This window comes from Arachis ipaensis, chromosome B10 (genome assembly GCF_000816755.2).
Source record: "Arachis ipaensis cultivar K30076 chromosome B10, Araip1.1, whole genome shotgun sequence".
NCBI lineage: Eukaryota > Viridiplantae > Streptophyta > Magnoliopsida > Fabales > Fabaceae > Arachis > Arachis ipaensis.
Window position 1 is genome coordinate 111440817 of NC_029794.2, and position 22232 is coordinate 111463048.

At 35.0% G+C, this 22232-nt stretch overlaps 3 protein-coding genes across 3 annotated transcripts in view; all 3 read left to right on the forward strand.

Moving 5' to 3' along the window:
• Nucleotides 2748–4056, forward strand: LOC107620906 (tubby-like F-box protein 2). Its single transcript, XM_016322997.2, has 4 exons — nucleotides 2748–3189; nucleotides 3289–3376; nucleotides 3709–3838; nucleotides 3924–4056. Exons 1-4 carry the CDS (start codon nucleotides 2836–2838, stop codon nucleotides 4054–4056), a joined length of 705 nt encoding a protein of 234 aa, XP_016178483.1. The 5' UTR covers nucleotides 2748–2835.
• On the forward strand, nucleotides 15637–19192 carry LOC107623282 (uncharacterized protein At1g32220, chloroplastic). Its single transcript, XM_016325482.2, has 10 exons — nucleotides 15637–15867; nucleotides 15969–16086; nucleotides 16185–16273; nucleotides 16358–16413; nucleotides 16503–16558; nucleotides 17300–17393; nucleotides 17821–17900; nucleotides 18122–18164; nucleotides 18354–18445; nucleotides 18704–19192. Exons 1-10 carry the CDS (start codon nucleotides 15812–15814, stop codon nucleotides 18881–18883), a joined length of 864 nt encoding a protein of 287 aa, XP_016180968.1. The 5' UTR covers nucleotides 15637–15811; the 3' UTR covers nucleotides 18884–19192.
• LOC107621997 (ankyrin repeat-containing protein BDA1-like) overlaps nucleotides 21443–22232 on the forward strand; it is a 1743-nt gene continuing 953 nt past the window's right edge. The window contains exon 1 of the mRNA XM_016323941.2: nucleotides 21443–22183. Coding sequence (XP_016179427.1) covers nucleotides 21584–22183 — 600 coding nt within the window. The 5' untranslated portion in view covers nucleotides 21443–21583. The remainder of the gene's footprint in view (nucleotides 22184–22232) is intronic.

Below are 22232 nucleotides of genomic sequence, written 5' to 3' on the forward strand. Positions count from 1 at the left end.
TATGAGTAAACTGCTATTTTTATCTATAAAAGACGAAAATTAAAGTTATACCTATAAAAGATTGGTTTTGTACGATAAAACTATCCAAACCTTAAAATATTATTCAAAAATCCTAAATTATCATTGTCTTACTCACACCATTAGCATCATCATCACATCTCTCTCTCTGTAAATCTCCATCACCATTGCTTGTAACACCACTAATACCACCAACACTCTCCTCCTCCTCCTTCACCACCACCACCATTATCATCACCGACACCGACGACTTCAAGCTAAAGGCCATCATATATTCAAATTCTCAAGCCTAAAGAAGCTCCTCAACCACTTTATTGTTACGCCATTTAATATTTCTTTTCAATTCAAATAAAATCATGGAATGAGATCAATTCACAATATTCTACTACATTATATTATACAGCATACAATCATCAAGCTAAAAAAATCAATCAAATATGATACTACTTAACCAATTTTTTCTATAAAAAAAAAAAAGAAAAAACAAAACTCCAAACTAACTCAAATTAGTAATATTAGTAAAATTTGATAAATTGAACCTGAATTGGGGGATTTATTGGGAAGGGACAAATGGCCTTCAAGGCGGTCAACACGAAAGGTGATAGGAAGATTAATGTAGCACGAAAGGAAGAAGCGGAACTTGTTTCCAGTCATGTGAGCTGAAAGGGATTGTTTGTGATTCAGATGCTTTCTTTTGTTTTTTTTTAATGAGAAATTAGGGTTCTTCTTCTTCTCCAAAATCGTTTTAGAGGCAGTTTTTTTTTTGGTATTGCCAAAACAGAGAAGAACAAAGAGTAAATAAACGGAGAGAGGAACAAAGTGGCAGCAGAGAGTGACTACCAAGTAGAGCAGAGTGGCGACAACGAGAGTAGAAGGCTCAAAAGATAAAAGCAATCGTCAGAGGCACGCAAGACAAACGATGACAAAAGGCGCATCGACAATGTCGGCGGTAATATGACAGCCACGAATGAAGGGCGAAGTGGTGGTGGTAGGATTGATTGACATGGAAAGAGAGTCTTGTTATTTCTGTGGTGTAGAAAAAGAAGAATCTATGATCTTATTTGAACTGAATTGAAATATTAAATGGCATAACGATGAAGTGGGTGAGGAGATTCTTCAGTCTTGAGAATTTGAATAAAAGATGGCCTTCAACTTGGAGTCGGTGATGTTGGTGGTGGTGGAGGAGGGTGTTGGTGGTGTTACCGACGGTGGTGATGGAGATTTAGAGAGAGAGAGAGAAAAAATAATGTGATGATGATATTGATGGTGATACTGATGGTGATAGAAGAGAAAAGGATAATTTGGAATTTTTGGATAGTTTTTTAGGATTTGGATAGTTTTGTCATACGAAACCAATCTTTTATGGATATAACTTTAATTTTCATCTTTTACGAATAAAAATATCAGCGTATTCATCTTTTATCGGTAGAAATAATAATTTACTCAGTTGAATTTAGAGAATTAAACTATGATAAAGATGATGACTAAACCTTATTTGATTAATATCAAATTGTTTGTGTGATTAATTTTGTTTAGTGTGCAGAAAATAAATTGAATTGAAACTAGCCGAAAAAGCAATGAAGCAAGTCAAATGGCATCCGGCCCACAAACCCAAATTATGACCCATGATTCATTTGCTCTCACAAATATTTTCCATCAAAAAAGAAATCATAAGGAAAGAAAGAAAGTGAGCCCATTTCCATAGTCAAGTCTAAACCAGTGGTCACTATCTAAATCTATACACTCCACTTAATTGCTAACTAGGTAATTCAAATTTCATTTCACTCGAACACACCACACCACACCATCGAAACAAATTCTCTTTTCTCTCTCTTCTCTTTTCTTTCACATCACATCACTCTCTGAAACAAGAAGAAAGAAAAGGAAAGTTCTGAAGCTACAGCAAAGGGAAGAACAAAAAGTAAGTTTTTATTTTTAAGCAAAGAAGAGAAGATAAAAGGAGTTAGAGCAAAAAAAGAAGATCACACCAGAAAAGAAAATCACAGAAAAGAGATTTTTCCATTTGTGCTTCATCAAGGATTGTTGAAGAAATTCTCTGTGTCACAAGCACCGTTCTGGAAAATATGAAGAAAGTGAAGTCAATGGTGCTCTGTTGCTTATCATCGATAAAAAATCAAAATTGGAGCCAAAATAAGACCGCACGGCTCAGATTCAAGAAGTAAGATGAAAAAGGTTAAAAGAGAAAATTGATAGTATGGTTGCATGTCACTACTTCTGCTCTCTCTCTCTCTCTCTCTCTCTCTCTCTCTCTCAAACTTTTCTTTGGGAGGGGTGTAGTTTCATGAATAATCGTTCTGCATTCTGGTTAATTGCCTGAAATGGGGATTAGCGTTATTCTTAGATCTTCGGGTATCTGCATAGATGCAGCTCGATTTATTTACGTATTAGGTTATTCCCTTGTTATGCTGTTGGTAAATAGAAAAAAAATGTGTTAGAAGTTTGTTAAGGATGTAAAAAGTTTAGATTTTAAGCTACTTTTCTCTGGAAATAAAAAGCACTCTTTTTTAGTAGTAACCTTGTTGGATGGTGAATGTGATCCAATGTAGTTTACCCTGAGATTGGCTATTTGTGAAAATGGGCTGCTTATAGTTTCGATTTCATTCAATCTAGGGTTGCTTCTGGATGTGTGACATCTCTGTTAAGAGATAGTAGTACTGCTTGTTTATATTTGTTACATTTAACGATCATGTGTTTTCCTATTGGTATGGGAGATTGAAACAGTGGAGATTTACCTCAATTTCTGTTTCAGTGGTGACATTGTTGTGGTGGAAGGAACACCTTGTATGCTGAGCTGCAATGTCGTTCAAAAGCATAGTACGCGAACTCAAGGAGATGAGAGATGGGATTGGTAGCTTATCGAGGCGGAGCGCAGAAAGCAAGCATTGGCACAGTAGAGTAAAGTCACATGTTGTTCCTGATGTCACTCTAAATCCACTTGAACCTGTTCAACAGGGGCAGTGGGCACATCTACCACCTGAGTTACTTCTGGACATAATTCATAGGGTTGAAGAGAGTGAGACATCTTGGCCTGCACGCACCGTTGTTGTGTCGTGTGCTTCAGTATGTAAATCATGGAGGGCTGTTACAAAAGAGATTGTCAATACTCCTGAGCAGTGCGGAAGGCTCACGTTTCCTATTTCATTGAAACAGGTAATATTTTCTTTTTCCGGTTTAATGGCCCAACTGTTTGTCTACTTTTCCCATTGGATATTCTGTTACTTATGTAATATTTCATTTGTGTATAATCAGCCCGGTCCTCGTGAGTCACCAATTCAGTGCTTTATCAGGAGAAACAGAGAAACTTCAACATATTTATTGTACTTCGGTCTTGTGCCATGTAAGTTTTCATTGCTTATGCAATCCATTTCATTTTTAAAAGAAAAGGGTTGTCGAATTTGCCGTTACTCTTCGAAACTTGGAGTTAATGATTTTGAATGCGAAGTGCCGGTTTCTTGCCTTAAATGAATGGGATTCATCATAAGTAAATGTCATTTACAACCTATTAAATAAGAGAAATTATTTACGTACACAAGTCATCATCCGAATCAGTTCGTGTGTTTTCTTTCCCTCCTTTCAAGATCCATCGAGCCAGCTTATTGAATTTGGATGAAATGTGCTCTTGAATGTATACCTAAGAAGCTTGTTTTTGCTTTGATTTTACTTATACAGCGGAGAATGGGACTGATAAGTTGTTATTAGCTGCTAAAAAGATAAGAAGGGCAACAGGCATAGACTTTGTCATATCTTTGGTTGCAAATGATTTTTCTCGGTCCAGCAACACATATGTTGGTAAACTAAGGCAAGTCTTGGTCAATTGAAAATTCTTTTCAAATTTTTCACCTTGTTCCATATCATATCTCCAACTCGATCACAATCTTTGGCAGGTCTAATTTTTTGGGAACCAAGTTCACTATCTGCGACAACCAATCTCCCCATCAAGCTGGAACTCAGCCAAATGGTCGTTCTAGTAAGAGATTCCACACTAAGCAGGCGTCTCCGAGGGTTTCAGCTATTTAAATATACAATAAATAAACAATCAAATTTATTTATAATAATATTATTGAGTTTAAAGAACTAAAATATTTTATGATGATGACTAAATATTATTGGATAAAACCAATTGTTTTTGTGATTTATTTTGTTTAGTGTGCAGAAAATAAATTAAATTAAAATTGGCTCAAGAAGCAAAATATTAAGTTCACATACACACACTCTATAATCTAAGAAGATATTTGCTATACTCATCACTTCATTCATCAGAAACAAAAGCAAATATCTAGCCTCAAGAATGAAATCATATTTGGCCTAAGATCATCACAAGCCCAAACCAGTGGTCCATATCCAAATCCATTCTTCCAATTTAGTTTCTAACTAAGTGATTTAATTCTCATTTCATTTGAATAATTCATCATACCATCGAAAGCCAAATCCTCTCTTCTCTCTCTTCTTTTTTCTTTTACATCACATCACTTAGAAACAAGAAGAAAAAATGAAAAAATTCTGAAACTAGGGCAATTGAAGAACAAAAAGTGAGTTTTCAATTTCAAACAAGAAGAGAAGGTCAAATGGGCTATAGCAAAATGAAAGATCACACCAAAAGAGCAAATCACAAAAGGAAGTTTTGTGCTTTGTGCTTCATCAAGGATTGTTGAAGAAATTCTCTGTGTCACAAGCACCGTTCTGGAAAATATGAAGAAAGTGAAGTCAACTGTTGCTTACTTGGAATCTACGGTCAAGAAACAAACTTAGGGCCAAAGCAAGAACACACGGCTCAAATTCAAGATTCATCTGCTACATCTGTTTATTGGGAGAAAAAAAATTAACATGTGCTGAAGCAAGGTTTCAAGTCCTAGAAGCTTCATTCCTCTATAATAGGGGTGAACGGCTGAAGATTGGAGCAAGGAGTGAGAGCACAACGTTTGGGTTCCCATAGCTCACTGAGCTATTTATTCTTCTCCTTCATGATTTTCATTGAGTATTTCAATTTCTCAGTTTAGTCTTTCTGTGTTTCATTGGTAAAAGGCAAAATGGTGAGGTTTATAAGAAAAAGCCATGAGTGAAAAAAGGTAGAGAGTTAAAGTTGGAGAAAAAGCCATGGTTATCTAAAAATTTTTTGTTAGTTTTTCTATTTAGTTGTCATGATCTTGAGGAGATTTCCTTACAAGTTGGGTTAGCACTTTGCTGTTGAAAACGTAGGGTGAGTTACTAGTCAAGTTCGGTTTGAGTTAGAAACTGGACTTGTCCCAGATAGGATTGGGTAGAATCCTAAGGAGAATTGGTGATTGTAATCTATTGAAAGATAGTGAAATTCCATTATTGTTGTGATGGAAACTGGACGTAGGCTACATTGCACTGAGTAGGAACCAAGATACATCTGTGTGTCATTTCCTTTTTCTCTTCTCTGTTTCTGGTTTTGCATTTATAGGAGACAATACTAAATCATCTCCTGTTTATTCTATCCTTCTACACTTCTTTGAATCATACATTGCTAGTATCTCAGTTTTGGCTCTTAACTCATCCAGAGACAAAAACAAAGTATCTCCAGCCTCCTACTCAAGATAACTCAATAGAATTCAAGTTTGAAAGAAAATAAAAAAAGGCCAAAATTCAACCCGCCCTTCGCTTAGCCACTGATTACCATCAATTGGTATCAGAGCTTGGTCTCAAAGAGATCAAATTTCACAGCTTGGAAGAAAGATCCTGATGGCGAATAACGTTGGTTCCAACACTGTGGCTTATACACTGACAGAAGGACAATCCAACAACAGACCTCCATTCTTCAATGAAAAAAATTACAACTATTGGAAAGAATGAATGCAGATCTTTGTTCAATCGGTAGATTACAATCTATGGAAGATAATTATGAACGGTCCTCAAATCCCTACCAAAACTAGCGCTGATGATGTTGTCACTCCCAAATTCGAAGCAGAATGGAATGAAGATGACAAGAAAAAGGTAGAACTCAATGCCAAGGCAGTCAACAAGCTTAACTGTGCAATCAGCTTCAAGAAATACCGAAAGATTTCAAGATGTAAAACATCAAAAAGAATCTGGGATAAACTCTAAGTCACACATGAGGGCACCACACAAGTAAAAGAAACCAGGATTGACATGTTGAGCAAAGAGTATGAGATTTTCTCTATGAAGGAAGAAGAATCAATTGATGATATATTCAAGAGATTCTCTATCATCATTAATAGTTTAGATGCTATGGGGATTACTCAATCTGAACAGGTGCTAGTGAGGAAGGTCTTGAGAAGCTTGACAAAAGAGTAGGAAACTAACGCTACTTTTATCTCTGAAAGCAGTAACCTAAGTCAAATGACCTATGATGAGCTGCGAGAAAAGTTATTAGCATATGAAATCACTCACATAAAAAATGATACAAAAAAGAAAGGAGTGACTGTTCATCAGATGACGAGTTTGTGTTTTTTACTAGAAAACTTAGAAGGATGATGAGACTCAAAGGAAGAAGCAGAAGAGGCAGCTTAAAGGAACCAAAGAAAGACTTAAGCAAGGTCATTTGTCACAATTGTAGAGAAGTTGGATATTACAAATATGAATGTTCGAAGTTGAAGAAAGAAGATAAGTCTAGGAAGGATAAGAAGAAGGGACTTATGACTTCTTGAAAAGATCTGAAAAATGACACTGATGAGGATGATGAATCTGACTATAACTCACAAGCATGATTGATGGCAGATCACAGCTATCCAAATGAGGTAATCTTTTTTGAACCTTCTAATGAAGAACTTCATCTTATGATTGATGACCTTACTGAGAAAATAAGAAATTTTCTGAACAAATGTCATGAACTTAAATTTCAAAATAACATTCTAAGGGCTAAAAAAGCTATTTTTAAATTAAGAGAAGCCGTAACCATTGTTGATATTATTGAAGAAAACAAACAGCTTAAATCTAAAATCAAAAGTTTTTGTGAAAAATATTCTGTTGTTGCCTATTGAAATTACATTGAAAAAAAATAAACGGTTGCATAAAGAGGTTAAGAGTCTAAAACAAGACTTAGCTAAATTTGCTCAAAATTTAGATAAATTGTTAGCTAGTCAAAGACTTCGATCTTTTTAAAAAGGTTGGGTTAGGGTATTGTGAAAAATCTGAATCTGTTTTCAGAAATTCTCAATCTAAAATGTGGCCTCAACCTCCAAAGATAAAAGATTTTAAAACTCTAATCACCTTAAAAATTCAGCAAGTAATATATTCTGTCATACATGTAATTGGGATGGTCATTTTCTTATTCAATGTTTCATTATTGAAAAAAATTGGTGATAAAATTTACAAAGTAATTGACAAATACAATGCATTTGGACAACCAAGAAGGTTTAACATTAAAGGATCCAAAATGATTTGGATACCTAAAGTCACTTAAGAGTTTTGTGTAGTGTTGCCTAGCATCCAAGAAGAAGAATGACATGTGGTACTTGGATAGTAGATGCTCTAGGCACATGACCGAAAAATCCACATTCTTCATCAAGCTTGACAAATATGATGGAGGGTTTGTGGCTTTCAGTGACAATGGAAAAGGAAAGATAGTTGCCATAGATAAAGTGGGTAAAAGTTTCTCTATTTTTATTAATATGGATTGAAACACAATCTTCTAAACATTAGCTAATTGTGTGATTTAGGCTATTTAGTTATTTTCAAGATATTGGAATGCTTGGTTGTGTGTGAAAAATTTGGTGAAATATTATTTAAAACTAAAAGATGCAATAATGTGTATAAACTTACCTTGGAGGAACTAAAAGAACAAAATGTAGCTTGTTTGACTTCCATTAAATTTGAAAATGGTTATGGTATAAGAAATTATGACATGCCAGCATGTTTCAAATTTTTAAACTTATGAAAAGAAACTTGGTTAGAGGTCTTCCTAAAATAAAATTTGAGAAAGACATCACTTGTGATACTTGTCAATTTGAAAAACAAACTAAAATTTCTTTTAAACCCAAGGATGACATCTCAACCAAAATGCCATTGGAAATGCTACATATTGATCTTTTTAGTCCTACTAGAACTCAAAGCCTAGGTGGTAAATATTACAGTTTAGTGGTAGTTGATGACTATACTAGGTTTGGATGGGTTCTTTTCTTGACTTATAAAAATGATGCTTTTCTTGCTTTCTCAACTCTATGTAAAAGAATTGAAAATAATTTCTATAAAAAGTGATCATAGAAAAGAGTTTAAAAATAAAGACTTTGAATCATTTTGTGATAAATTTGATATTTCACATAATTTTTCATGTTTTAGAACACCTCAACAAAATGGAGTTGTTGAAAGGAGAAATAGAAGCCTCAAGAAATGGCTAGGGTAATGTTTTGCAAAAATAAAATTCTAAAATTACTTTAGGCTGAGACTGTAAACACAACTTGTTACATTTTAAACCGAACTATCATTTGAAAAGTTTTAAAGAAAATCTCATATGAGCTTTGGAAAGGAGTACCACCCAATCTTAAGTACTTTCATGTTTTTGGATGCAAATATATTTTTTTTAAATACTAAAGATAACCTTGAAAAATTTGATCCAAAATCTTATGAAGGTGTCTTTGTTGGTTATTCAACCACTAGTAAAGCATATAGAGTTTACCTTAAGGACATAGAATCATAGAAGAATCCATTCATGTAACTTTTTGTGATTCTAACACAATTTCAAGTGTTATTGAGAAAAATGATGCAGAAATTGAAACTGAATTAAGCTCTAAAAGGATCCATGATCAAGACAAATTAGAACCTACTTTGAAAAAAGTTGTCCCTATTTCTGTAGACCAAAATGTAGGAGACAATTCTATTTTGTCTCCTACTAAAGTAGAGAACTCTGGAACTCTGAACAATGAAAAACCGAATCATGTCCAACCTGAAATCACTTCACCAAGTTCCAGAGAATGAAAGTTCTTGAAGAACTATCCACATCAGTTCATTATCGGAGATCCATCTTATGGAGTTACCACTAGATCCTCAAGTAAGAAAAGAGCCAAATTCAATAATCTTTCTCTTATATCTCAAGTGGAACTCCAAAATGTGAAGGAAGCCCTTAATGATCCTTCTTGGATAAAGGCAATGGAAGAAGAACTAGTCCAATTTGAAAAGAATGAGGTTTAGACTTTGGTACCTTATCCGAATGATAAGAAGGTAACGGGTACGAAATGGATCTTTAGAAACAAATTGGGTTAGGATGGTAGTGTAGTTAGAAACAAAGCTAGATTAGTAACTCAAGGGTATGATTAAGAGGAGGGCATTAACTTTGATAAGTCATTTGCTCCGGTTGTAAGAATGGAAGCAATAAGATTATTGCTTGCATATGCTGCCCATAAAGGGTTTAAAATCTTTTAAATGGATGTTAAGTGTGCCTTGTTGAATGGCTTTATTGATAGAGAGGTATACGTAGCTCAACCCCCTGGTTTTGAATATAAAGACTTTCCAAATCATGTATTTAGACATTCAAAAGCTCTTTATGGTTTGAGACAAATTCCAAGAGCTTGGTATGAGAGACTTAGCTCTTTTTTGTTGAAAAATAGTTTTCAAAAGGGTACTACAGATACTACTATTTTCATTAAAGAATCTAATGATCATTTCATACTTATTCAAGTTTATGTGGATGACATTGTATTTGGATCGGCAAATAAAACCTTGTGTGATAAATTTGAAAAATTAATGACTAGTGAGTTTGATATGAGTATGATAGAAGAACTCACATTCTTTCTAAGACTCCAAATCAAACAAACACCTACTGAAATTTTTGTGCACCAAAGTAAATATGCCAAGGAGTTAGTGAAGAAATTTGGTTTAGAAAATTTCAAACTAATGAGTACACCAATGCATCCTAATTCTAAACTTGAAAATGATGAAAATAGGAAAGATGTTGATGAAACAAGGTATAGAGGTATGATAGGATCACTTATGTATTTAACATCCTCTAGACTGAACATTGTTCATTGTGTGGGTATGTGTTCTAGATTTTAATCTCATACAAAAGAATCACATCTTTTTGCAGTAAAAAGGATCATTAGATATATCAAAGACACAACTGATTTTGGTCTTTGGTATCCTAAAACTGATGAATTTTGTGTAGTTAGGTATTATGATGCAGATTTTGCTAGAGATTGTATAGATAGAAGAAGCACTTCAGGGACTTGTTGCTTTCTTAGACAGTCCTAAATGTGTGGTCAAGCAAGAAGCAAGATACTGTTGCTCTATCCACTAGTGAGGCAGAATATATAGCATCTTTCTCCTGTTGTTCTCAATTAATTTGACTTGAAACACAACTTGCAGATTACAAATTGCAAGTCAAAAGTATCCCTTTATTATGTGACAACTTGAGTGCAATTAATATTTGAGTAAATTTTCTTTTGCGGTCCCTAACCATTTGTCCGATGGACTTTCCACCCCCTAAAAAATCTAAAAATCCAAATCGGTCCCTATCTACTTTGATATATGTACGTTCCAGTCCCTATCTATTTTGAGTAAATGCCCTTTCCGGTCCTTAACCAGGGACTAGAACGTACATATATCAAAGTAAATAGGGACTGGTTTGGGGATTTAGATTTTTTAGGGGGTGAAAAGTCCATCGGACAAATGGTTAGGGACTGAAAATGGCATTTACTCTTAATATTTCTAGGAATCCTGTTTTACACTCAAGAACTAAGCACATTAAAGTAAGATTTCATTCCATAAAAGAACATATGCAAAAGAGTACTATTCACATACAATTTGTGAAATCTGAGAATCAGTTGGCTGATTTCTTCACAAAACCTCTATGTGAAGATAGATTTTGTAAATTGAGAACTGTTTTAGGGATGGTTGATGCTGAATTTTTTAACTAAACTTGCTTAATTTGAGTTTTAGTTATTTTTGTCTCTCAGGCCGTCAGGAGACAAACTGGACAGATGATAACTTCTTCTAGGTTCCATGAAGATCTGAAAGTGCGTTGATGATCATAATTTTTTTTTGGTTTCCAACGGTATCCCCCAACCTGACAGGTCAAGGACTAATCCGTCGCGGATTTGAGCTCCATTTAAGGGTTTGCCGCTGGCCAATGGGATGCTGCATGCACAAGGCGGGATTCGAACCCCCGACACTTGCTTAAGCGGACTAGTGAGCTGACCACTTGACCAACCCAAGTTGATTATTGATGATCATAATTAATCTAGAACTGAACCAAATCCATGGTGGTCCATTGTTTTTCCTTAAAACCACCACTGGCCCAAGAGAAAGATACTCTGTTATATGAAGTGGGTCTCATTACTTGTTTTGGATCACCAACATCAAAAGAGTATTGACTTTTAATTCATTAATTTTATTATTTTCTCTCAAGTCAAATCAGTTTCAGTTTCTTTTCAAAATCCTTATTTGATTTGTCATTTCAAAAATTGCATGCATTATTTTAAAATTCAAAATTCTTTGAATCACGTTCCAATTTATTTATTTTTATATTTTTAAAGCATTTAAAGCAGTTATTGATTTGATAACTTCTTATCTCCTCCCATTACTCCACCACTTCCTCATTCTCTTTCTTCTTCGCACTCTTTATTTCTTTCACCATGAGAAAAAGGTTGCCACACGTAGGAGAACGGACACCATAAGACCTCCACAAAATCCACCTTCCAGACCACTAGCCCACATTCACATTCATATCCATTCACACTGATCCTCCTCTCACTCCTCTCAACCTTCCGAATCAATGGCAAGAACCAAAACCACAAATTCAAGGCCATCATCGGCTCCTCAAGAGGCTAGTTCCTCAAAGGCTAAAGTGGCAAAAGGCAAAAGACCCATGACAGAAGAGGAACCTCCATCTTCTCCTCCTCCTCGTTCAACGTCTCGTCTTCCAGGACACCCAGTTCCCTCTTCTCGTCCATCTAAAGGTAACAAAAGACCTTTTCTTCACTCCGTTAAATAACCCATTTACCCATATCTAGTTGTATTCAAATCCTATTTTGGTAAACAACTTCACTCTCATTTTGATTCTCAACGATTTACTTCTTGCATGGATTTTGAGTTTCATAAAGATATTGTGTCAAAAAGGCCCCTATACTCTACCTTTGTTGCTAACCTGAATAATTTGGCTGAAAAAGGAATAAATTTCATTGAAAATTTTAAATTTTTGGGGTGAAAAAATTGTTTAAAATTCGAAAGCCCATATACCCAAATTTGATTAGGGAGTTCTGTAATTATGCACTATTCTGAGGTTGTTGTTCACTCATATGTCAAGGATTGCCAAATTTACTTAAACAAAGAGACTATTGGCAGATCCTTTGATTACCATGAAGTAGGAGTGAATGCCTACATCTCTCGTAAGTGGGACAATAATCTTGGAGTTTTTCACTAAGATATTTTGGCAAACATATGTGAGAACATTTTTCTCATGAATGGTGTCACACCCACTCACAGAGCCATAGGTCTGTCCCGTGCACAACTTCACCGCCTTATCACTCATATTTTTCTACCGTAAAGCGGTTCATATCAATGGGTCACCCTCTGTGATTCTTTGGTTCTCTTTGCCATAATCAACAAAATAAGAATTTTCTTTGCTTACTTAATGATGCTCCATGTGTTTGACTGCATAAAAAGTGATAAAATATCTCTCTTTCATATGGAATATTTTTTACTTGCATCTTTGAGTATTTTGGTATTGATTTGAGCGATGAGATCATGGAAGACAAATTTTGATACCTCAAAGGTGGTGGTGCAGTAAAACAGACCCAAAAAAAAAGCATAAAGGCTACTAAGGACATGGTTCTTGGAGAAGATCAGCAAGAAAGTCTCCTCCTCTATCCACAACCGAAACATCCTCATCTCATAAGTATCTTGTGAATGGTATTATCAAGTATGTTTTACAAGAATTTGTCAACCTTACAAAACAGATGATTAATTCGAGCAAACAAGCTAGGCAATTGGCTCTTCAAAATGAGAATTTCTTTTGGAAATCTCAGAGCCGAGTTGAGGTATTGCTTAAATATATAGACGCCTTATATGATGACCAAGAAATGACCAATCAAGATGAGGATCTGGCTGGAATCGAGGATGGGGATTCTGATGCTTAGTCTCTGCTCACTATTAATGTTGTTGGAAAATTGTCTCTGAAAAACTATGTTATTTCTTTTAGACTTTTATTTTATTTAGTTGACTGTAATAGACTTAGAAACTTAACTCTGCTATTAACAGACTTTCTCATTTTGCTCTTTTGGTTTGATTGTTAGACTGATTTTTCTGCATATTTTCCTTCTTAATGACAAAAGGGGGAGAAAGAAAATAAATTGAAAACACTGCTGTTGTTATTTTGAACATGTGATGAAGATGTTTGAAGTTTGGTTTTGATCTATAATGATAATGTTTGAAGCTGCTATTTTTGATGACATTTATGATTTGATTTGTTTTAAAATTTACAGCTTGATCTAGTTGAATGGATGATTTTTTATTAATATTTGGATTAGCTCTGATTTATGCTTGATTCAAGGTTGACCTATGATATTTTTAATTGACAATAAGCCTTGTGAACTCATGACATTTGATCAAATAGGTTCCTTAAGATATATAACTATTTTATTGGATGTTTGGCATTATTTTCTGTAAAAAGCTTGTTGGTATCAAATTATGAAAAATTAACATTCAGGAGAAGTTTGGAGATCAAAAGAAAGGGGGAGCTTTATGACAAAGGAAACATCAAAGGAAAGTTTCTAAAATTTTTTATCATTTTATTTCAATTAATTTAATAATGTTTGTCATAAAGGGGGGAGATTGTTAAATTTAGAGAACTAAACTATGATAAAAATGATGATTAAAGATTATTGGATTAATATCAAATTGTTTGTATAATTAATTTTGTTTAGTGTGCAGAAAATAAATTGAATTGAAACTGGCCCAAAAGGCAATGAAGCAAGCCAAATGGCATCCGGTCCACAAACTCAAATTATGGCCCATGATTCATTTGCTCTCACAAATATTTTTCATCAGAAAAGAAATCATAAGAAAAGAAAGAAAGTGAGCTCATATCCATAGCCAAGCCCAAACAGGTGGTCACTATAAAAATTCACACACTCCACTTAGTTGCTAACTAGGTAATTCAAATTTTATTTCATTCGAACACACCGCTCCACACCGCTGAAATAAATCCTCTCTTCTTTCTCCTCTTTTTTCTTTCACATTACATCACTCTTTGAAACAAGAAGAAAGAAAAGAAAAATTCTGAAGTTAGGGCAAAGGGAAGAACAAAAAGTAAGTTTTCATTTTCAAGCAAAGAAGAGAAGATAAAAAGGGCTAGAGCAAAAAGGAAAGATCACATAAAAAAAATCACAAAAGGAGATTTTTTCATTTGTGTTTCATTAGAGATTGTTGAAGAAATCCTCTGTGTCACAAATACTGTTTTGGAAAATATGAAAGGGAAGTCAATGGTGCTCTGTTGCCTATCAACGATCAAAAATCAAACTTGGAGGCAAAGCAAGAACGCACGGCTCAAATTTAAGAAGCAAGATGAAAAAGGTTGAAAGAGAAGATTGAAGGTATGGTTGCATGTCACTGCTTCTGTCATCTCTCTCCTCTGAACATTGCTACTGCATCTGTTTATTGGGAGAAGAAAAACCAACATGTGCTAAAGAAAGGTTTCAATCCCTGGAAGCTTCACTCCTCTATAATAGGGGTAAACGGCCAAGTATTGGAGCAAGGAGTGAGAGTACAACGTTTGAGTTCCCATAACTCACTGAGCTGTTTATTCTTCTCCTTTATGATTTTCATTGAGTATTTCAATTTCTCAGTTTAGTCTTTCTGTGTTTTATTGGTAAAAGCCAATGAGTGAAAAGGGTAGAGAGTTAAACTTGGAGAAAAAGTCACGGTTATCTCAGAAAATTTTTGTTAGTTTTTCTGTTTAGTTGTCATGATCTTGAGGAAATTCTATGACAAGTTGGTTTAACACTTTGCTGTTGAAAAGGTAGGTGAGTTCCTAGTCAAGTTCGGTTTGAGTTAGAAACTGGACTTGTCCCAGATAGGATTGGGTAGAATCTTAAGGAGAATTGGTGATTGTAATTTGTTGAAAGATAGTGAAATTCCATCATTGTTGTTATGGAGATTGGATATAGACTACATTACACTGAGTAGTTGAATCAGGATACATCTGTATGTCATTCTCTTTTTCTCTTTTCTGTTTCTGGTTCTACATTATAAGAGACAATACTAAATTATCTCCTGTTTATTCTATTTTTCCACATTTTTCTGTATCATACATTACTAGTATCTTAGTTTTAGCTCTTAACTCGTCCAGAGATAAAAATAAAGTATCTCTAATCTCTTACTCAAGATAACTCAATAGAATCTAAGTTTAAGAGTAAATTAAAAGAAACCAAAATTCAACTCCTTATTTTTTTAATCACTTATTACTATCAGAATTTTATTTTATTAACTATATGTTGGTAGAAAGATCGGTGCATTAAAAAAAAATTGACAAATTATTTTACTATAAAAGATTAAGAGCCAACACTATAAGTTTTTTTTTTTTGGTAATTGAGCCAACACTTTTAGTTAAAAATAAAAAATGGACTAATTGGGCATGGTATTTTGTTTAGGTTGGGCTTATAGTTAGCTGGAGAAGGCGAAGTGAAAAAGAGAGAGGCTGGAATGGAGCCACATATGGTTAGAGACGTGGCAGAAATTAGAGTAGCCATGTGTTCCTGTTGCTTCTTGCTCTAATGCTTCTTCTTCTGCTTCTGCCTTGGTTTACTCTGATTTCAAAACCCAAGCAACGAATCCAGCAAGAGCAGCCACATTCGAGGTTCAAATGAGGACATTAGTCTCTCGATTGATCCATTCCAACCCCTCCTTCTCCAGGCTCAAGTCTCTTTCTCTCTCCCTTTTCCCCTTTTTGGTTCCACGCCGATGGAATTCGCTAATTTATTATTTTTATGCTCACTTGTGTGCTTGTTTTTTCCTTCAAGTGTAACTGCCTCGTCAAAGATCGCCCGAAGTTTCACCACTGATTCCAATCAGGTTGATGAACCCTTCAAGGTCGAAGAAGCTGAAACGGTAAACATACCTCCGCCCCCAACAGACAAGGTATTCATTCTATTCTACTACCGGGATTTATTTTCACTCTATTTTACTTAATTTCGTGTGTGTAAGTGTAACCTAATATGTGCTCAATGCAATTCAAGTTGCTTGTGTTGGGAGGCAATGGATTTGTTGGCTCACATATTTGTAGAGAAGCCTTAGATCGCGGTTTATCCGTTGCCAGTCTTAGCAGGTTCCAAATCCCACTTTCATTCCCATTAGAATTGTTTGTTTGGTGCAATTTCATGCCACTCACTTTGTGTTTTACTTGTTGCAGGTCTGGCAGGTCATCCTTGCATGATTCATGGGCTACCAATGTCATCTGGTATAAAGGTCTGCTTTTCACTTTCTTTATTTTCCTTTTGGACTCTGCATTTTTCACGGTGCTATTATGGATATCTCAATTGTTTTTGTGTAAACAGGGAACCTCCTGTCGGGTGATTCGTTGAAAGAAGCTCTCAATGGGGTCACTGCTGTCGTAAGTTTTCACTTATCTTGTTAAAATGCCTAGTAAATACAGATAATCATAAGTAAGAGGAAGCTCAAAGCCAACTCTGTAATTACTTTTATGTTGCTTTTTTGTTTTCTTCAATCTGTTTGGTGCCAATCACCTCTGTTTTGATCAATTTTTTATAGCAGTGTGGCTCAGATATCCAATACCAACCACTCTAGTTTCTAAACAGAGAAATATGTGCAGTTCTTTTTTTATATTCAAGTGTTTATTTGAGTCCTGGAGAAACAGTCGGGTTGTCACCGTGTGATGTCAAGATCACGGTTTCAAGTCCTGGAATTAGTCTCACTGATGTAATTATCAGTTAGGATACCTATATTACACCCTTTGGATGCAGTCCTTTCTTGGACCTTACCGCATTAATGCGGGATGCTTGTGCACCGGGCTGTCCTTTCTTCTTGTAAAAGGATTTTCTATTGTAGGGTGTAGCAAACTAGTAGACACAACTGAACAGTTTTAGAGGATGTTTAACTAAGTACGAATACAATCGTGAATCACAATAATGGGGTGTGAGTAGTGGGTCCTGACTTTGGATAGCAAAGGGAAGGGGGAAGCGGGTATAAGTAGTACTCTTAAAAAGAAGATGAAGATGCTCATAGTTTGAAATGGAAAGGAGAAGTCAATGTTGTGATCATGCTTTATCTTTTTCTTCTTTGGTTTTCCTCATGATTCATATGTTCATTGTGCTAATTATGTTTCTTTCCTAAGATCTCATGTGTTGGCGGTTTTGGCTCCAACTCATACATGTACAAAATTAACGGAACTGCTAACATCAATGCAATTAGAGCAGCTGCAGATCAAGGTAATTGAAGATTCAAAACATTTGTCATTTTTGATATACTTTTAAGTTCTTGCCAACCTTATTTTCTACTTCTATTGCTTTGAGTTGCTGGGTCAATTCCCATGCAATGCAAATATCTTTCTCTTGAGCTTAGAATAAGAATGAAAATGCTACATTCCACTTAAAGAAACATAAATTGAAATAAAAATGATGTACTATTCACAATTGAACTATTGAACTCCAACTGAATATATATACATAACAGTTATTTAATCTTCAACAGATATTACAGGGGTTCATTTTCATCCACTTTCCTATCAGTTACATATAATTCATGCAAAAACTGCTTTCATTATTTGTGGTTGTCTAACTATGCAGTAGTTTTATTTTCCATTTTTAGAGTCCATGTTACTTATTGTTCTTGGATGATTTACACATGGTTTTGCAGGTGTTAAAAGATTCGTCTATATCTCTGCTGCTGACTTTGGCGTAGTTAATTTCTTATTGCGGGGTTATTATGAAGGAAAGGTAATATGTCCAACTCTTCATCATCAAGTATATTTTGAGGAACATATCATCCATTGAAGAAATTTGGCAGAAACTTTTTTTTTCTTGTGGTAAAACTCCGCTGAATAAAATAAAACATATCATATGCTTCTCTTTAGACAAGAGTAAACAAAATTATTTAAATGGTCATTTCCATTTTTTATTTCATGATCCTTAAAATAATATATTGTCTTTTGATGTAGAGAGCTGCTGAAACAGAGCTTCTGACCAGATTTCCTTACGGAGGTAAATTTTCTGTCTTGGCATTACTGAGTGACATTTCATTCTCATCCATCTTTATGGTCTGACTTTTCCAAAGATGTTTCCTTAGTTAAAAAAAAAAAAAAAATCTCCCTTATGCCTGAGAGATCTAGAGGAAGTTTGGCAATAGTTCTCAGTGTGGGGCCTAATGGAACTTCTATGTGCATTTTCCAGGAGTGATTCTGAGACCTGGGTTTATATACGGGACTCGAACTGTTGGGAGCTTGAAGATACCCCTTGGTGCAATTGGGTCTCCAATGGAGATGGTAATTTCATGTTTTTCCCTAGTATTTATGACATTGAGATACCTCCTCCGATCATAAAGTGTGAATAACTTTTGTTCTTTAATCAATTGACATTAGATGTAAGCATCATGGTATTGAAGTTTGAGTCATTGTTTACTAAATTACTAGTATGATTAAAGTTCAGATTTTTCTTGAGCATCAGTATGATTGCATTTATGCCACATTATACATTACTGTCCTCTGGTTCTGAGTGTAATGCAATTCACTTCGAGTATGCAGGTTCTCCAACATGCAAAGCCATTGAGCCAGATCCCACTTGTTGGACCTCTAATGACACCTCCGGTCAATGTTACGTCAGTTGCAAAAGTTGCGGTTAGAGCTGCAACGGACCCTGTTTTCCCTCCCGGTATCATTGATGTTTATGGAATTCAACGGTATAGTCAGCACAAATCAAAGTAGAAATTTTCTTCCCCATTTTTTTTACTTCACTCGGAGCGGTTTGCTTCTACCAGATGCCATCTCTTTCACGGAATAATGTCTGAAAGGCGTGTGTATGTAACCATAGATGTTTCTTTCCGATTTCTTTAGTTTCAGCATTCATAATCTTCTTTTTCAACAAACTCTGTTGCCTGAAGTGGGTTTGAATATACTTTATATCTTGTCAGAGAGAGAGAGAGAGAGAGAGATTTTGATGAACGTAAACGTGTTGTACGCTTTCAAAATTTTCAAGGTAAATAAAACAATCACTTGCTTCACACTTCATGCATAGCCTTCACATTAACTTGTTTTGTTTGATACTTGAATTCAAATTCAAGTACTTGTTCTACTCTCCCCAGAAGTTTCTAGTTTTCTGTTTTCGTTGGTCAATATTCTTTTGGTATTTGATATGAAGTTTCCTGTTTTATAAATTTTGACCGGACGAGCATGGATGATCAACGGAACAAAAACAGAAAGAAAAAAGAAAAAAATGAAATAGCGAGCATAACATTCTTAAACTCTGAAAGAAAATTCAGATTGCGGAAAAATTTAAGCAAAATCGTAGTACATCAACAATGGTATTAAAATGTGAAAAATTCAAGAATACCAAAAAAGAAAAGTGAAAACTACGGGACAAACTGCACAAAATATATCACTATATTTAAAATAATTACATTTTATTATTCTCACATTCTCGCAGCTACGAGTAAAATATATTATGTTCTAGTAAAAGTTCTTAGAGATGTGATCCAAAAATATTGTGTGTATAAACTTGCATCCTATCTTCTTTGAGAATTACTAACACATCATGCAGCTTAATTGTAGTTGCGCTCTCTCAATTTGATCGAATGAAATGAAGGAATCCTTTCTCCTACTTTACTCTCAATATGAGCAAAATGCTGAACTATTACGAAAAAGATTACCGTAAATTTTCCTTAACATGGTCGGTATTTTAATATGTTGCACATGTTACACAATAATTGTACTGTTAAAATAGTGTACTTTCCTTCTTTCTCATCACTTTTTACTGTGCATAAATCAATTAAGGTGGGCTATTTTTTGTTTTTGGTTGGTTTGCATGAGAGGACCCCACAAATTGGTCAGGTAATCTTGTTTAGTCAATTCACAAAAGGAAAGCTAGCGAAATTCATCAAAGCCACTCTTTTTTAGTTTTTTATGATCTTTTCTAAAATTCATGATATTATATTTTGTTTTTTTCGATTTTAACTGATCTCTTATCTTCAATACTGTTTTCAATTTGCCTATGATTTGAAGTAGACAAACTGTAGTTAGTTGAAGCTGGCATTAGTTTCAGTTCATCATTCTTGATTCTGTTTCAATTTTAAACTCATATTGCAAGAGAACCAGAATCATTCACTGATAATCCAACAATAATATCATTTTTTCTTTTAATTCTTCTCCACCATCATAGGAGTGTAATGGAAATGCTTTAAAAAGTTTCAAAGAAGTACGTCCAAGAAGAAGATAAGGATCAAATCTCGGTGGAACTAATGAAAGACCACAACTACATGGATGCAATGCCTTCGACGTAATTGACCAAATTCACAAGAACGTTAAACTCACGGTGGCTGGAGGATTAAAATTGGAAAATGAGAAAAAAGAGAACGAATCGAAATTCCCAAGAAACGAATGTGTAAGGATAAAATTTATAAGAAAAAATACAGGTAGACAATAAGTTTAGTAAACAATGCAGTAATGCATACAGTAACCTTCCTTCTCCACTTATGATTTCTGTAGGAGAGTAACGTGTTTTTACTTTATTAGAGTAATTTTTGAAGTTTATTGTTCACATTATTTACGAAAGTTATTGTCTACTTAACAAAATCGAATTTATAAATATTTTTATAAATATTATTTCAGGAAGGAAAGGTTACCGGTATCCCTCTATACCAAATCATTGGTCAAAGTTCACTCACTGTTTCTGATAGCAAAGGCATGTGAGTGTGACCTCGCGAATAAAATTCGTGTGAGGGTTGATGATTATAATCTCTTTTTGTTTTTGTTTTTGTTTTTTTTTTTCACTTTTTTACTTTATGAATTGTTAATTTCACTGTACTGTGACAATCCACAAAGTAAAAATTTCATCCATTATTTTTTAAATAATCCCAGTCCAGTCATGACTCATGAAGTTAAACTTGGTGAATTGAATTTGACTTGATTGAAGACCTAGTATAGTATTACCTCCAATGATGACTATTATTGAATGAATATCCCCACAAGGATATTGGTCATACTATAGAAATTTGAAAGTTCATTTGACTTTCACATACCCCAATTTCCTAGCAGATCCTAGGAAAGCAAGGCACAAGAATGATTCCAACCGCATACCATGCTCCATCCGCACGTGTGCCTACGTGTCAGGGTCACTTGTCAGTAGCGAAGCTGATATGAAAATTCATACGAACGTTGCATGATAACTTCAAAGTGGAAAAACACACGACTTATGAAACACGCGCACATACTATTACTAACAAACTGAATATATATATATAGTCAAAACAAGAACGTATAGACTCAGCAATGATCACATCATCATGTTTTGTGGGGTCAAAATAAAAGTAAACGGCGGCACGCCATTTCTTCAAATAGGATCCATTCTTCATCATAGGCTTCTATTTCCATCCGTATTGTTTCCTTCTTCTTTAGATCATTAACGAAACAATGAATGAGACATTGAATGTGGCAGCACAAATGGGAGACATAGACTTGCTCTACAAGCTTCTTCAGGTGGATCCATATCTCTTGGACCGCATTGCTTCCGTACCATTCATCAATACACCTCTGCATTTTGCAGCCTCCGCGGGTCAAACCAGTTTTGCCACTGAGATCATGAGACTGAAGCCTATCTTTGCATGGAAGCTGAACCTGTATGGGTTTAGCCCCGTGCACCTTGCATTACAGAACGGAAACTACAGAACGGTGTGCAGATTTATAGACATCAACAAAGACCTTGTCCGGGTCAAGGGAAGAGAGGGACTCACACCTTTGCATTTAGCGACTAAGATTGGGCAAACCGATCTTGTAGCGAGATTCTTGTCGGCTTGCTCAGGTTCCATTGAAGATGTGAATGTGGGGAGTGAGACTGCTTTGCATATGGCGGTTAAATATAAGCAGCTTGAGGCTCTTGAGGTTCTGGTCGGCTGGGTTCGTAGGAGTTGCCACAAGTGTGCTCACGCAACAGAGAAACGGGTACTTAATTGGGCGGACGATAAAGGCAACACCGTTCTCCACCTTGCACTTCTCAAAGCCTTACCACCACAGGTAGGTAGAATTTTTCCACAACAATTTTTCATCACCTAAAAAAAGTTTG

What these genes read in the sequence shown, in the direction of transcription:
- LOC107620906 (XM_016322997.2), top strand. Translation starts at nt 2,836, where the DNA reads ATGTCGTTCAAAAGCATAGTACGCGAACTCAAGGAGATGAGAGATGGG. An exon ending in TTCCTATTTCATTGAAACAG is followed by an intron (nt 3,190 to 3,288) that starts GTAATATTTTCT and finishes GTGTATAATCAG; the next exon opens with CCCGGTCCTCGTGAGTCACC. An exon ending in GTACTTCGGTCTTGTGCCAT is followed by an intron (nt 3,377 to 3,708) that starts GTAAGTTTTCAT and finishes TTACTTATACAG; the next exon opens with CGGAGAATGGGACTGATAAG.
- LOC107623282 (XM_016325482.2), top strand. Translation starts at nt 15,812, where the DNA reads ATGAGGACATTAGTCTCTCGATTGATCCATTCCAACCCCTCCTTCTCC. An exon ending in TCCGTTGCCAGTCTTAGCAG is followed by an intron (nt 16,274 to 16,357) that starts GTTCCAAATCCC and finishes TACTTGTTGCAG; the next exon opens with GTCTGGCAGGTCATCCTTGC. An exon ending in TTGGGTCTCCAATGGAGATG is followed by an intron (nt 18,446 to 18,703) that starts GTAATTTCATGT and finishes TCGAGTATGCAG; the next exon opens with GTTCTCCAACATGCAAAGCC.